A 12,072-nucleotide genomic window follows, 5' to 3' on the forward strand; every position below is an offset into this window, starting at 1 on the left:
GGCGGGGGCGGGCCCGGAGGTCGCCCCGAGCGGCCCTGCGCCCGGCGTGACGCAGCGCCGCTCTTTGTCCCGCGGCCTCCGTCGTCAGCTTCGTGCGCGGCCGCCGGGTGGCGGAAGGGAGTACGGCGGCTCGAGAGGGGTCGTAAATGTGTGCTCTGTCGCTTGGCGTGCGCTTTCGGAGCGGGATGTGGCACGTGTCATTGCAAGGACGACGAAGCCGCTTGTCGAGAGTGACATTGGTTGTTCGGAAATAGTGGCCTTGGCTCTCATAAAGTGGCATTGGTTCTTCGCACGTAGTGGTGTCCAATACCACGACTACGAGGAAGTATTCTGCGGCCGGATCGTTCCGCTGCGGTCCCACGGAGATTTGCAGCGAGTACGCTTTTGAATGTCCCCCAAAATCGGAAAAACCGTATTCATTCCGGACTTACTTATCAATGCATCGAACAATAAGTAGCGCTGATCTTCTTTGAACTGCTTAAATCGTGGATGGGTGGGTATTCGCCGACGTTGCGGTGAATGTTGGATGAAAATGTCAGTGTCGGTGGCTCCTCAGGCGACGGTGATGAAGACAGATGCAATCTTCGTTCGATGCCGCTCCGGGCAAACCCCGGGCGCGCCCCCGCCTCGGTCTTCGTCCCGCCCCGCCCAGTCGCCGTCCAAGGAAGACAAGGGCCGCCCACTGTTGCGTCCCCCGCTTCCAGCGTTCGTGACCGAGAGGAGCGGCTGTGATCCTCACGTGTTCATGACCTTCGGACGGAATATTGCAACTTATCCCCCAGTTGCCCCGTCTCATTGTTCTGTGCAATAACAAGGTCGAGCCGGGTTGATCCTAGCGGTCTCGCCGGAGGTCACGTGCTAGGGAAGCTGGCGATTTCCGGCCGCATCGCCATCGCGCTCAGGGGACTCTCCCAAGCCGTGAGCGCGGCGCCACGTGACGTATGTATGAGTCAGGGTGGCCGGAGGCAGACCCGAACCGTTCCAGTTCCGCTCGGCTCGGCTCGGCTCGGCTCGATGGGCCTCTCGCTGTGTCCCAGGGACGCGGCTGCTGGCGGCGGGGCCGCCCAGTCAGTCAATCCCAGGGAGGGGGGCGCAGGTGGGATTTGCTGACGGCGGGCCGTCTCCCGCCCAGCTCCCGGTCAACAGACGGGGGAGTGGGAGCTCAGGAGGCGTCTGCGGATGGTACGGAGCGGGGTCCGTTGGTGGTGTGAGTCAGGAACAGGCTGATGGACTGGGTCGGAGCCAGGCTCGCTCAACTCCACCGACAAACGGGCATTCAAAACCCCAGCGCAGTGCCGTGCTTCTGCCAGCAGGGGACTGTGACGCAGTTAAACCGAACACGCAGAGGGCTGCTGTTGGCCCACCTGTGACAGGACAGATCAGCTGGTCTCAGATCAGGTGGTCTGTGGACCTCATCAGTCTGAGGCCGAGGCTTTGCACACTCCAGACGATGGTTTGCTGACGGTGCCGATCCCTGTCCTGGAGTGAGACAGCCGTCAGCTGACAGAACTGCTGCCGGAAATACCATTGGCGAGATTTGTAATGCTAGAAGCCTAACGAATGTGCTGGGTCCTCCGTTCCACACGCACGAGCTACGTTATGCTTGTGTGTAGTCATATTTGAAGTATTCGACTATTTTCATCCGAGATGCCTTACAGAGTGAGGCAGCGAGATGATTCATGACTCCGTCAAACTGGATTCAATTCTACTGTTTGGCTGGAATGTGAACCCCGGCGTATGCAACCTTTCATCGACTTTTCCTCATTCTCGATGCAGTTTTTCGAGCAGTTTCTGCGAAAAATGCGTACGACTGGCAAGCGCCGCCTGATCACATTTTCCCAGACGATTATCATCATGAATTAACGTGCCCGTGGCTCCAGATATCTCATCAATGCGGACCTGACGACGGGACTGGGGCGCTGGTCGGTGCTGACGGCGTGGGCTCGAGCAGACTCACCCCGACGCCTCTGCACACACGGCCCGGGCGGGATCCCGCGCCGGCAGCTCGCGCACGTGCCGTTTTACTGCGCGCCGCCATATGCCAGACCATCGTGTGGAAAGAAACAGTGTTCGGTTGCACACCGGTGGTTATGTGTGTGACGCACCGATAGTGCTGGCCTTCGGGGAGAAACAAGGAGCACAAAGGCTGCCGGTCCGGCCAGCCTCCAGCACAAGCCAGGCAAACGGCCTTCGGTATATAGAGTACTCACCATCTGACTGTACTTGACTGTAAATTCTTCCAGTGGACAGTGCTTCGCTACGCTATCGGTAGCCAATTAACTATGTAAGAAGTTGTTTCAAAGTGGAAGAAAGGTATAACAAACGGCGTATATGATGCTGGCAGATTATGGATACGACATGCGCAGTCTGCTCAATCAGCGTTTTCCAATACATGTTTTACATTGGTTACTTCCAGCTTTCCTGGGCGAGCAGGTCGGAATGATAGGCTATTTTGTGTGACTCAAGGCTGAACGGAGGTTTTCAAAGTGAAGGAGATGATGGTCCTTAGACCCCTGAGCAGAGAACGGCCATTTATAATCATGAGATACACATGCTGTTAACGTCTGTAGGCTGCCGTGGATTTTCTGTATCAAACTTCATCCCTCGTGATCCATCCCACGCTAATAATCCTGCCCAAACGGGCACGGTCCAGGACCCATAACCACCAAACTCGGCGATTCCAATCACCACGCGTAACTGTTCCGTCCGGATTCCGCCGGCTGGTTGAGCTGTGTCGGCTGCCCGGGTCTATACCAGTCGCTGAACCCGGCTCCAGTGAGGCGCCGCGGCCTGGCCGACGGTGATCGCGCCGGCCGATCGCCGCGTGGCGTCGACAGAGAGCGGGTCCAGAGCCGCCCCCGCCCTCATCGGCGCGCGCGGGCGGGTCACGAGCGCGGCGGCTCGTGAGCGGTGAGCGGCTGCTCAGCTGATGCTCCTCGGCGCGGTGATCGATGGGCGGTGTCGCGCGGGATCGCGGCGCGTCCGCCGTGTTCGCGCCGAAGTCGTGACGGCGTGACACAGGACACGCGAGAAAAACTGGGACGGCCCCAGCCGCCAGGATGACTGGCCGGCGTGAAAAAGCGGCCGTAAAAACCGCTCGGTGGCCGCCGGCGCGCCGGGTAGTTTATGGACTCATCGGACGCGGTCGGCGGTGCTCTCACGGCCGAGCCGGCGTGGTCACGCACTCTGCCGACCCAGCGACACCCGTCCCGCCTCAGATGCCCCCTGCGGACTCGCTTGCACGGCTCCCTTGGTGACCGCGGATCCTCGTGCGGTCGACCTCTTTGAACTTGGATCCGCGGCTGCTCGTGTGACCCGCGGTACCCCCTGCGAACCGGCGGACCCGCGATCGCCGCCTCGCTGCAACGGCGCCGGGTCCTGTCAGGCCGAGCGGCGGAAGCGTCCATCAGCGCGTCTCACAGCGGCCCGGCCGACCCGCCGCGGTCAGGGTCAGGGGTCAGGGGTCAACCGCGCCGCCGCCGCCGCCGCCGCCGCCGCGGCGTGACGTCATCGGCCGGACGCAGGTGTGTGGGGCGGAGGCGCGCCGCGCCCGCGCGCGCGCCAGTGGCGGCGGCGGCGCGCGCCGGTGAGCGGTTGCAGCGGCGGCGGTGCGGGTGGTGCGGGCGGCGCTGCGGGAGACCTGCTTTGCGTCGGGCGGCTCCGGCTCCAGCGGCAGCCATGCTGCAGGTGGACGGGCGCTCTGTGTGGCTCGAGAAGAACAGTGTTGTCGTGGCATGCTCGACACTCAGTCGGTCCCGCGACGACCTGAAGCGGCGCCGGCGGTCGCGCTCGCTCAAGGTGGTGGACCGGCGGCGGATGGACGGCACGACGCGGCGCCAGAGCGACGCCGAGAAGATGCAGACGCTGGACGTCAAGCTGGAGCGGCAGCGGCCGGCGGTGCCTAACCGGGACGGGAAGGAGGCGGCGGGGGGCGACGCCGCCAGCCCGCCCCTGCAGCGGTCCGAGAGCACGTCCGTGGCGGGAAGGGCGGACGACGAGAGCGGCAGGCGGCAGGCGCGGCGACATGACGGCTCGCCCTCTTCGTCGGCCCTCCGACGTGTCAACACTGTCCACCCGAAGGACTCGATGCGCCGGATGAAGCTGATCCTTGACGCGGAGTCGCCGAAGCGGTCGATGAACGTGGCGAGCAAGCGTGTCCCGAGGCCAGCAGCGCACCCCTCGCCGGGCGACTCGCCCAGACCCGCGCTTCTGAAGTCGTCATCGGCGTCCACAATACTTCAGCGGAGTGTTGCGGGGGCGCACGCTGACCGGAACCCACTGCGACTGGAGGGGCCGGGGAAGCAGCAACAGCAGCAGCGTGGGGACCCTTCCCCAGTCCGAGCTCCCGCCGGCGCGATCGACGTCTCCCTCCCGACCGCCGGCGAGGCCCACCCTGCGGCCAAAGCCAGTAGGCTGGTGAAGCGCCTCTCGCTGCGGAAGAAACTGTCGCTCGGCGCCTCGCCGTTGCGGGACAAGTCGCGGCAGCGCGGCCGCGCCCCCGACCGCCCCGTCGGCGCCGACGAGGTGGTGCGCCTCGGCACGCCCACCGACGCCCGCCCGGAGCGGCCGCCGGAGGTGAGTCAGACGGCGCCGGGTCCCGGAGGAGCGAGCCGGGCGATCACTGGCAGGTTACCGGCCGGTTACGCCGCCCCCGGCGGCCGCCGCGCCGCGCCGAGCTGGCCCGAGAATGGCCGACCGACGGGTGACTGTCGGTCACCAGACGTGAGGCGTGTGGGTGTCACAAGGCTGAGGTGCGCACCGCACGGGCGTCACGCAGCTGTTGGCTTTTGGCTGTCGCCCGACACGCGGCGTATGGGTGCTATTCACCGCGCGGTGAATGGATTGCCCCCAGACCTGCCAGAGCGGCTTCCGAGCTGTTTAGAGGAGATGAGGGTTGACACTGGGCGCACGGGTCACGAGCCGTGCCTTTGACCAAGAACAGCAGCGAAAAGACGCGCCGGGTGAGCAGTCGGAAGGCACGGGACAGGTGGTCGTGGTGTCAATGGCTGCGACGCTTCCGTGCACCTCGCGCCGCGGCTGCCGCTCGTCAGGAGCTGCCGGGGTGGGCCACAAAGAGCGCGGCCGACGAGGACGCTCCGGGGCGAGGGGGGAAGGGACAGCACCTGCGGAACGGCCGCGGGACGGCGTCCTCACGCGGCTGTCGTGGTGGGCATCGAGGGGGGAGGGACAGCACCTGCGGAACGGCCGCGGGACGGCGTCCTCACGCGGCTGTCGTGGTGGGCATCGAGGGCCGGGCTGTTGTGGTCGGTGACCTGTGTGTGCAACAGACGGGCCGCCGTAGGCTGCGGCACTCGGGAATAGCGCTCTGCACCTAGGCTCCTTGTGCGACGGCACAATGGCGTTCGAGGAGGCCGAGATGGGTGGTAGTTGGTGTCTGGGAAAAAATGTTGATAGAAGGCTGAATTACTGTGATTAGGCTGAAGAAATTGGGCACACATAAAAACGCTAATATTATTATTCGCAGAACGAACATAAGATCCCCTCAGTAAACAGCTGCTGTAGTGAAAGTGCTAATACGTCAAGGAAAGAAGTTAAGGAAGGCCTATAGGGCCGTTTCAAAGGGCTTACCAAAAGACCGGTTTCGACTTGCGTATATAAGGTGGGAGCATACTCAGCTCAATAACGCCGTACCCTAGGCCATGTCTCTTTTCACGTTGTAATAAGTCTATCGATTTTTATGCCACAAGTTTGATTGGCCGCACGGACTCATCAGGACGGTAGTGCCACCTTTTGTCACTCGCACAATGACATTTTTGTAACCCATTATGTCGCGGTAGTCCTTTTAAGCCCGCACTGATTGCACAAATCCCATGTATTCTGTTCAATCTCATGACGCCTGAAGCCTTCCGCATAATGGCAGTTGTACGAATGTATAGCTGCCACCTCATGGCCAGGAAATCGGAAGTAATCGTCACGCTATTCAACTGAACAATCAACACCAAGCATTGCTCCAACGCAACGAACCACCCGTGATCCCGAGGCAAAGATCTGACCCCTGGCAGCCTTTGCCCGGCTGCCCCCACACCTGCCGACCGTGCGGTCTTCTGTAGAGGGACATTGACCGCCAGCTGGACATGCCTGCCTTGCGGACACCGCGAGATATCGGTTCCTGTTCCGTCGTGGCCGTGACCGTCTCGCGGTGAGAAATACCGGCATTGCCGTCAGTCACGGCTGCAGCGGCCCGACCCCGACCCAGATCACAGCGGGCAGCGGCTGTGATCTGCTGTGGCCGCTCCGCTGCGGTTTCACGCTCAACGATTTGTCGATGTTTTGGCCACCGCATGGCGTGCCCCGTGGGGTCTCCATGCTCGGTGACTTAAGGCGCCATGCTTTGAAACTTTGCGCCACTGTTCTTTGACTGGCCCAAGATGTCCGCCGAGCGGTTTTGTTTTGTTGGCGAGTGACAGGAGCCAGGCGCCGCCGCCCTGCCCTCACTGGACCCATGGTTCGGGGGCGGGTTAATAGACCACTGCGGTGGCGTGAACCAGTAAACGACACCTTCCCAGAGGGTCACGCCAGCGATAAACAGGTGTGCCCCGGCCGGCGCGTGGGAGCTCCACCGCCCGGGCGGGCCCAGCCGTGCCCACCGTTTCGGCTTGGCTCGGCTCGGCTTGGGACGCCTGCGGACGGTTCTCGGAAAGGGTTAATGTGCCGTCTCTCCCCCGTCTGGTAGCCTCCCCTGCCAGGCCGTTATCGCCTGTGCGAGGCCCAGAAATGCTGCCTGTTCAGCCTCACGGCGGCGTGCACCCGTCTGACCAGCGGCGGTCAACCGCCACCGGGTTGAAACTTCTGCTAGCTACAAGCCAACGTCATGTACGCGCCATGAGTTGTTGCCGCTTATTTGCACAGAACATCCTCTTTGACCCCTCGATGGCAGACGCTCTGCAGCGCATACCGGTCCGGACCTCAGCTGGAGGTTGTCGATCTGTTACACCTCGGGACACCATCGCCATTTGTGCGTTGTTTACCGAGACCGTCATCATCTTCTGTCCGCCCCCACCGGGCCGTGACAGAAACCGAGCGTTCCCGGCCGCGCCGCCGCCGTCGCAGTCCAACGGCCGTTTGTAATCGGCCGTTTTATAGAGGGCTACCGACGCTCATGTCGGCGCCGACAGGAAGCGGTCTCGGGTTATACAACGACGCCCATTCTCTCGCGGACAATGGCGGCCACCTGCAAAACAATCAGCCGTTACGAGCGAGAGCCCGACCCCGGAGGTGCTCGACTTCAGCGGGTCAGGGGAGGCTCGCTGGCGCAGTTCTAGCCGGGTCGGGGGGAGGATCGCTGGCAGGATTCCAGCTGGTCAGGGGGAGGCTCACTGGCGGGACTTCCAGCCGGGTCGGGGAGGCTCGCTGGCAGTACTTCTAGTCGGTCAGGGGGAGATCGCTGGCAGGACTTTCCAGCCGTTGGTCAGGGAGAGGCCGCTGGCAGTACTTCAGCCGGCGTCAGGGAGGCTCGCTGGCAGTTACTTCCGGCAGGGTCAGGGGAGGCTCGCTGGCAGGACTTGCAGCCGGGTCGGGGGGAGGATCGCTGGGGGGGGGGCCCAGGACTTTCCAGCGGGTTCAGGGGAGGGTCGCTGGGAGGACTTCCATGCAGGGTAAGGGGAGGCTCGCTGGCAGGACTTCCAGCCGGGTCAGCGGGGTGGAGTTCAGGGAAGCTCGCTGGCTGCTGCCGCCGCTCGGCAGCCACGGAGGCGGGCGGACGGGGCTTGGAAACCGCAACGTACTGCGCAGCGAGGAAAGGAGACCTCCGAACCGGGCTTGCGTCAAGATCTTTTTGCGGATGAATGACGTGGCGTCGTTGGACTTTTTCCTCATGGTGCGAACTTCCCCTATCATAATCACAGACCGGGATGGTCTATGACTTTATTTCTAGACGGCAAGTGTGGAAATGGTACTTTGCTCTCACGATCTAGGCACTTTGCTGCCGTCATGAGCATGACAAGGCACGCTGCATAAATTAACGCGCTCAGAACGCTTATATGTTTTATAGGGCTGCGGCCACTCGCTCTGCTTGTCGACTGTTTATGGATCTAGTGTTGAGACACCCACGCAGCTCGCTCCGGCTCCAAACACGTCCTCCTACTTGATGGAGCACTGATGGGCTGCGACTTGACGTCATGTTTTATCAGCACGCCGGTCGTATGCTCTTTGGCCATTGGAAATGAACGATGACCTGGCGCACTGTGGGCACTGTCAGCACCGGCCATTGTTCAACACCAATGGTCATTACGGCGTTTTTTCGGTCCCATTCGACCCAAGCTGCACACGACTTCCTGTGTTTTGTGCTCAAATGCGGACACCCGACGTTTCCCTCCCACACTGCGGGACATCGCGTTTCTGAACGCGAAGTGAACTTGACCTTTTGCACCACGCTCAATGTCACTGACTCACAACGCACGCAGCGACTGGCGCGGCCGCATGTTGACCCGGACGGATAAGGAACCACAGCGGAACAGCTCCGTGCGCTCGGTGTTCCCGAGTATAGGCCCGTTTTCGGCGGATCGGTCCGGCCAGGCCCGCGTGATTTGCGCCGGAGCGTGGGAGCCGGGCCGACGGACGGCGGCGTTCTCACGCGCGCCGCACCCCGCCGCGCCGGTGAATAATCAGCTGACCGGTGTGACCCGAGCGCGATAAAGAGTGAACGTCGCACACAGGCTGTACAACGGAGAGCGGGTGATTGATTCTGCAGAAGGTGTGCGCTCGGTGCTCCTGGTTTCTGACTGATTCAGTTTCTACGCTTCTGGTGTGTCTAAGATCCCCGCCTTTGGCTGTGAGTGAATGACAGAAAACACTATAGAGGTAACGCCTCGTTAGAATTAGCCTGGGTTTTCTGGCAGCTGGTGCGTTGCCGCTTCGCAAAAGGAAAGCTAATGCCACGGCGACCGGTACAGTTTCTTGCCGGGATGGTCGGCAGGATCCCTCACCGCGCCGTGACCTCAATGGATCGCGTGTCATTCCTCCGCTCCTCTCGGGTTGGCGATGCGACAATACAAAAAGTGATTTTTAATTGAGGCACGCGAATCGCCGATCAGTCGTTTGTTCACGAGAGCCGAAAACGCCGTCCGTCTGAACCGGCCACCTCCCCTCGGCGGATCCATTTCCTGTACGTCCCGCGGCCCCCGGCCGGCGGCACCGGCTCGGCTGGCTGACCTGTAACGGTGCGAGCCTACGCCGGCCGGGCGGCCGGGCCCGCCGCCGTCGCCTGTGCACCGTCTGCACCGTGCAGAGGGCGACCCCGGCTCGGCCGCGGCTGCAGTGCGCGGTCGGCTCACGCGCGCGCGTGGCGCTGCAGCGGGCGGTTACAGGGCGCGGCGCGCTCCTCAACGGCGGCGGCTGCGGCTGCGGTTCCGGCTGCGGTCCCGGCTGCGTTCCCGGCTTCGGTCCCGGGTGCGGCATCCCGGCTGCGGTCCCGGCTGCGTTCCCGGCTCCGATCCCGGGGGCCGCGGTCCCGGCCGTGGTCCCGGCCGCGGTCCCGGCTTCGGTCCCGGGCGCGGTGACCGCCGCGTCGGTCGAGCGGCGCCGTCAGACGTCAGCCGTCCCGCCGCCGGCCGGGACGGCTGAGTCGCGCGTGTGGTCGAGCCTCGGTGTCAGCACCGGTATCGCAGTCACGCCGTCGTCGTCAGGGCGCCTTTGTCGGACCGAACCGGCATTTACCACGGCGAGCGGAGCGGCCCGTGTGCCCACGTCCGCTTGTGTTAGGCTTATCTCAGGATTACGGCGCGACTGCTCTCGCCGGCCCGCGAGCGCTGCGGTGTTGACAAATGCCTTTGCAGCGTAAAATGTACGGCATCTGTGGATCGAAGGTCGACGTCGATACGGGTGTGGTGCAAGTTTTTATTTCAACATGCGAGATGCTGGGCTCTGGAGGAGACCCCGACGTCGGTGTCAATGATTTGGAAATGGCTGCAGCATGTTGGCTGTCTCTATACCACTATCGGACTCGCATACTGAACGCAACGCTTACGTCATTGCGGCATGTCCTCCCTGCCATCCGCGAATCAGTGCTGGTTGTGCTAAGTGGTATGTTGGAATGGATGCTACACCTTTTGTTTCGATGTTCGCATGCATGTAGCGCACTAGCGGGCTTCGCGCGCTCGTCGTGTGTGTAGCACAGTACATGTGCTGCATGTCCGGAGAGATGTGAGAGATGTGCCCTCACACGGCCAGCCTGCATCGGTCTGCTATGTGCTGAAACGTATCAAACCACGTGAACGGATGTGGCGCATGGATGAGGCCCGGCTTCATACTTCTGGGAGGTACTGTGCAGATCTGAAGCCGGTGGAGGTGCCGTGGTCACGGCCGGCGTCAGCGGGACGGTCCCAGCGGACAGACGCGGGGCAGGGTGTGTGGATCCGCGCCGCTGGTGGCGCACGTGTGTGCACGCTGGCGTCTCCTCCCTCCTGCATATCACTGTCACCTCAGTGCAGCTCCTTTGTGGTGGTAAGAGGATTGGACACAGCTGTGCCACTTAACCTGCCTCAAATAACAGTTCGTGTACCTGGGACGACGCAGATTTTGAGGTCTTGCGTCGCTCACACAAACAACCCACCGGCACTGCTACATCCATGCCAGAGTTAGAGTATGGGCTGAAAGACGATGAGGTGCATGTTTGTTTGATTACAATTTTTTATATGATAATATGCATGCATATATATATATATATATATATATATATATATATATATATATATATATGATATACATGTATACAGCTGTCTATAGCACCGAAGAATTTCATGTATATTTAACTAACTAATAACCTAGAATTTGTATCATCAGTTTCATCTTGAGAGTTTGCGACTTAATCTCTATTTGTCATGGCACTGCCGTGAAAATGCTGGCATTCTTGTCTGAAAAGCCCACAAATGTTCTCGTGCTCGTTCTACCGCACGAGACAGCGGACGCGTCACACCGCCCATTATGCGGCATGCCTCGTGACAGTGTACACCGGCGGGGGATTGTACGATCAGCGAACCAGCATTCGCGCCTGTCTTCACGATACATTCACCCCCTGATCACCAGCGTTACACCACAAGCAGTTCACCTTCAGCCGTCGCCTGGCGGCCATATGATGCATTCAACCATAACGCGCTGCATTCCTGTGGACTGATTGTTGCCATCGGGTGATGTGCTGGTTGCTGCGAGTACCTACCCGTACCGTTCAACATATGGGCTCCTGGTCCGTGGGGTCCCGAGTTCGTCCCCTCAACCCGCTGAACTTCCTGTACTCTCGCTTTGACCGGCCCCAGGCCAGCTGTTCAGGCTCGCCGTGACCCCATCCGGCCGCTGACTCGGCCACCCGTGCGCACAGCTCGGCGACTCGCTGTTCCTGGACCTGCCGCGCGTCCGACTGGACGGCGGCAGCAAGGCGTTCCGCAAGCAGTGGGGCTACGACATGGCGCCGCCGCCCACCCTGCTGGAGGAGGAGGAGGACGAGGACGAGCTGGACGAGGACGACATCAGCGAGACTCAGTCGTTGCGAGAGGACTTCTTCAGCCGACAGTCAGCACTAGGTCAGTCCTGTGTTGGTGCTGGTGCTGGGTTCGACTTGATCTTAGTCCAGCCGGTGCTGGCTAGTCCCTGCTGGTGCCGGTGATACTCCTGTGTCACCAGAGCTCTAGCAGTCCCGTCGGCGTTGTCACCACCGTTATCGTCTGGTCAAGGCTATCAGCTCTGCTCGCTGTCCCGTGGATCAGTGCCGCGGGCGCACTGACACGGCCTTGAATATATCTCGTGAATCACCTTTGCGAACTTAAGGTCACGGCAGCTGAGTGACCAACTGTAATCTTAGTAGCACGGCATGCTAGGTTACGTTGCGGGTAAATCGGTTGATATCACATTCAACTTTCGGTAAGATAGTCATGGGGTCCACCCCGAGGCCAGTGGAGCGATGTCCAGCTCACCGCGACGAACGGTGGGAACAGTTTTTACGCTTATTACCGTAGTGGCGGCATTTGTTGGTGAACGTTCTAACCCGTCCAGAATCACCTCAGTGTAGCACAGCTGTTGGCTAAGTGGCGGCCATCCGAACAGCTCCAAATCCTTCGCGTC

The 12,072-nt window shown here is 61.3% G+C and overlaps 1 protein-coding gene across 1 annotated transcript in view; it reads left to right on the forward strand.

Annotated features, from left to right (window-relative positions):
* The window catches only part of LOC119100626 (uncharacterized), a 112,611-nt gene that overhangs the window by 35,064 nt on the left and 65,475 nt on the right, over window positions 1–12,072 (forward strand). Inside the window, exon 4 of the mRNA XM_037223703.1 lies at window positions 11,333–11,534. Coding sequence (XP_037079598.1) covers window positions 11,333–11,534 — 202 coding nt within the window. The remainder of the gene's footprint in view (window positions 1–11,332; window positions 11,535–12,072) is intronic.

This window comes from Pollicipes pollicipes, unplaced genomic scaffold (genome assembly GCF_011947565.3).
Source record: "Pollicipes pollicipes isolate AB1234 unplaced genomic scaffold, Ppol_2.1 Scaffold_4881;HRSCAF=5763_pilon_pilon_pilon, whole genome shotgun sequence".
Lineage (NCBI taxonomy): Eukaryota > Metazoa > Arthropoda > Thecostraca > Pollicipedomorpha > Pollicipedidae > Pollicipes > Pollicipes pollicipes.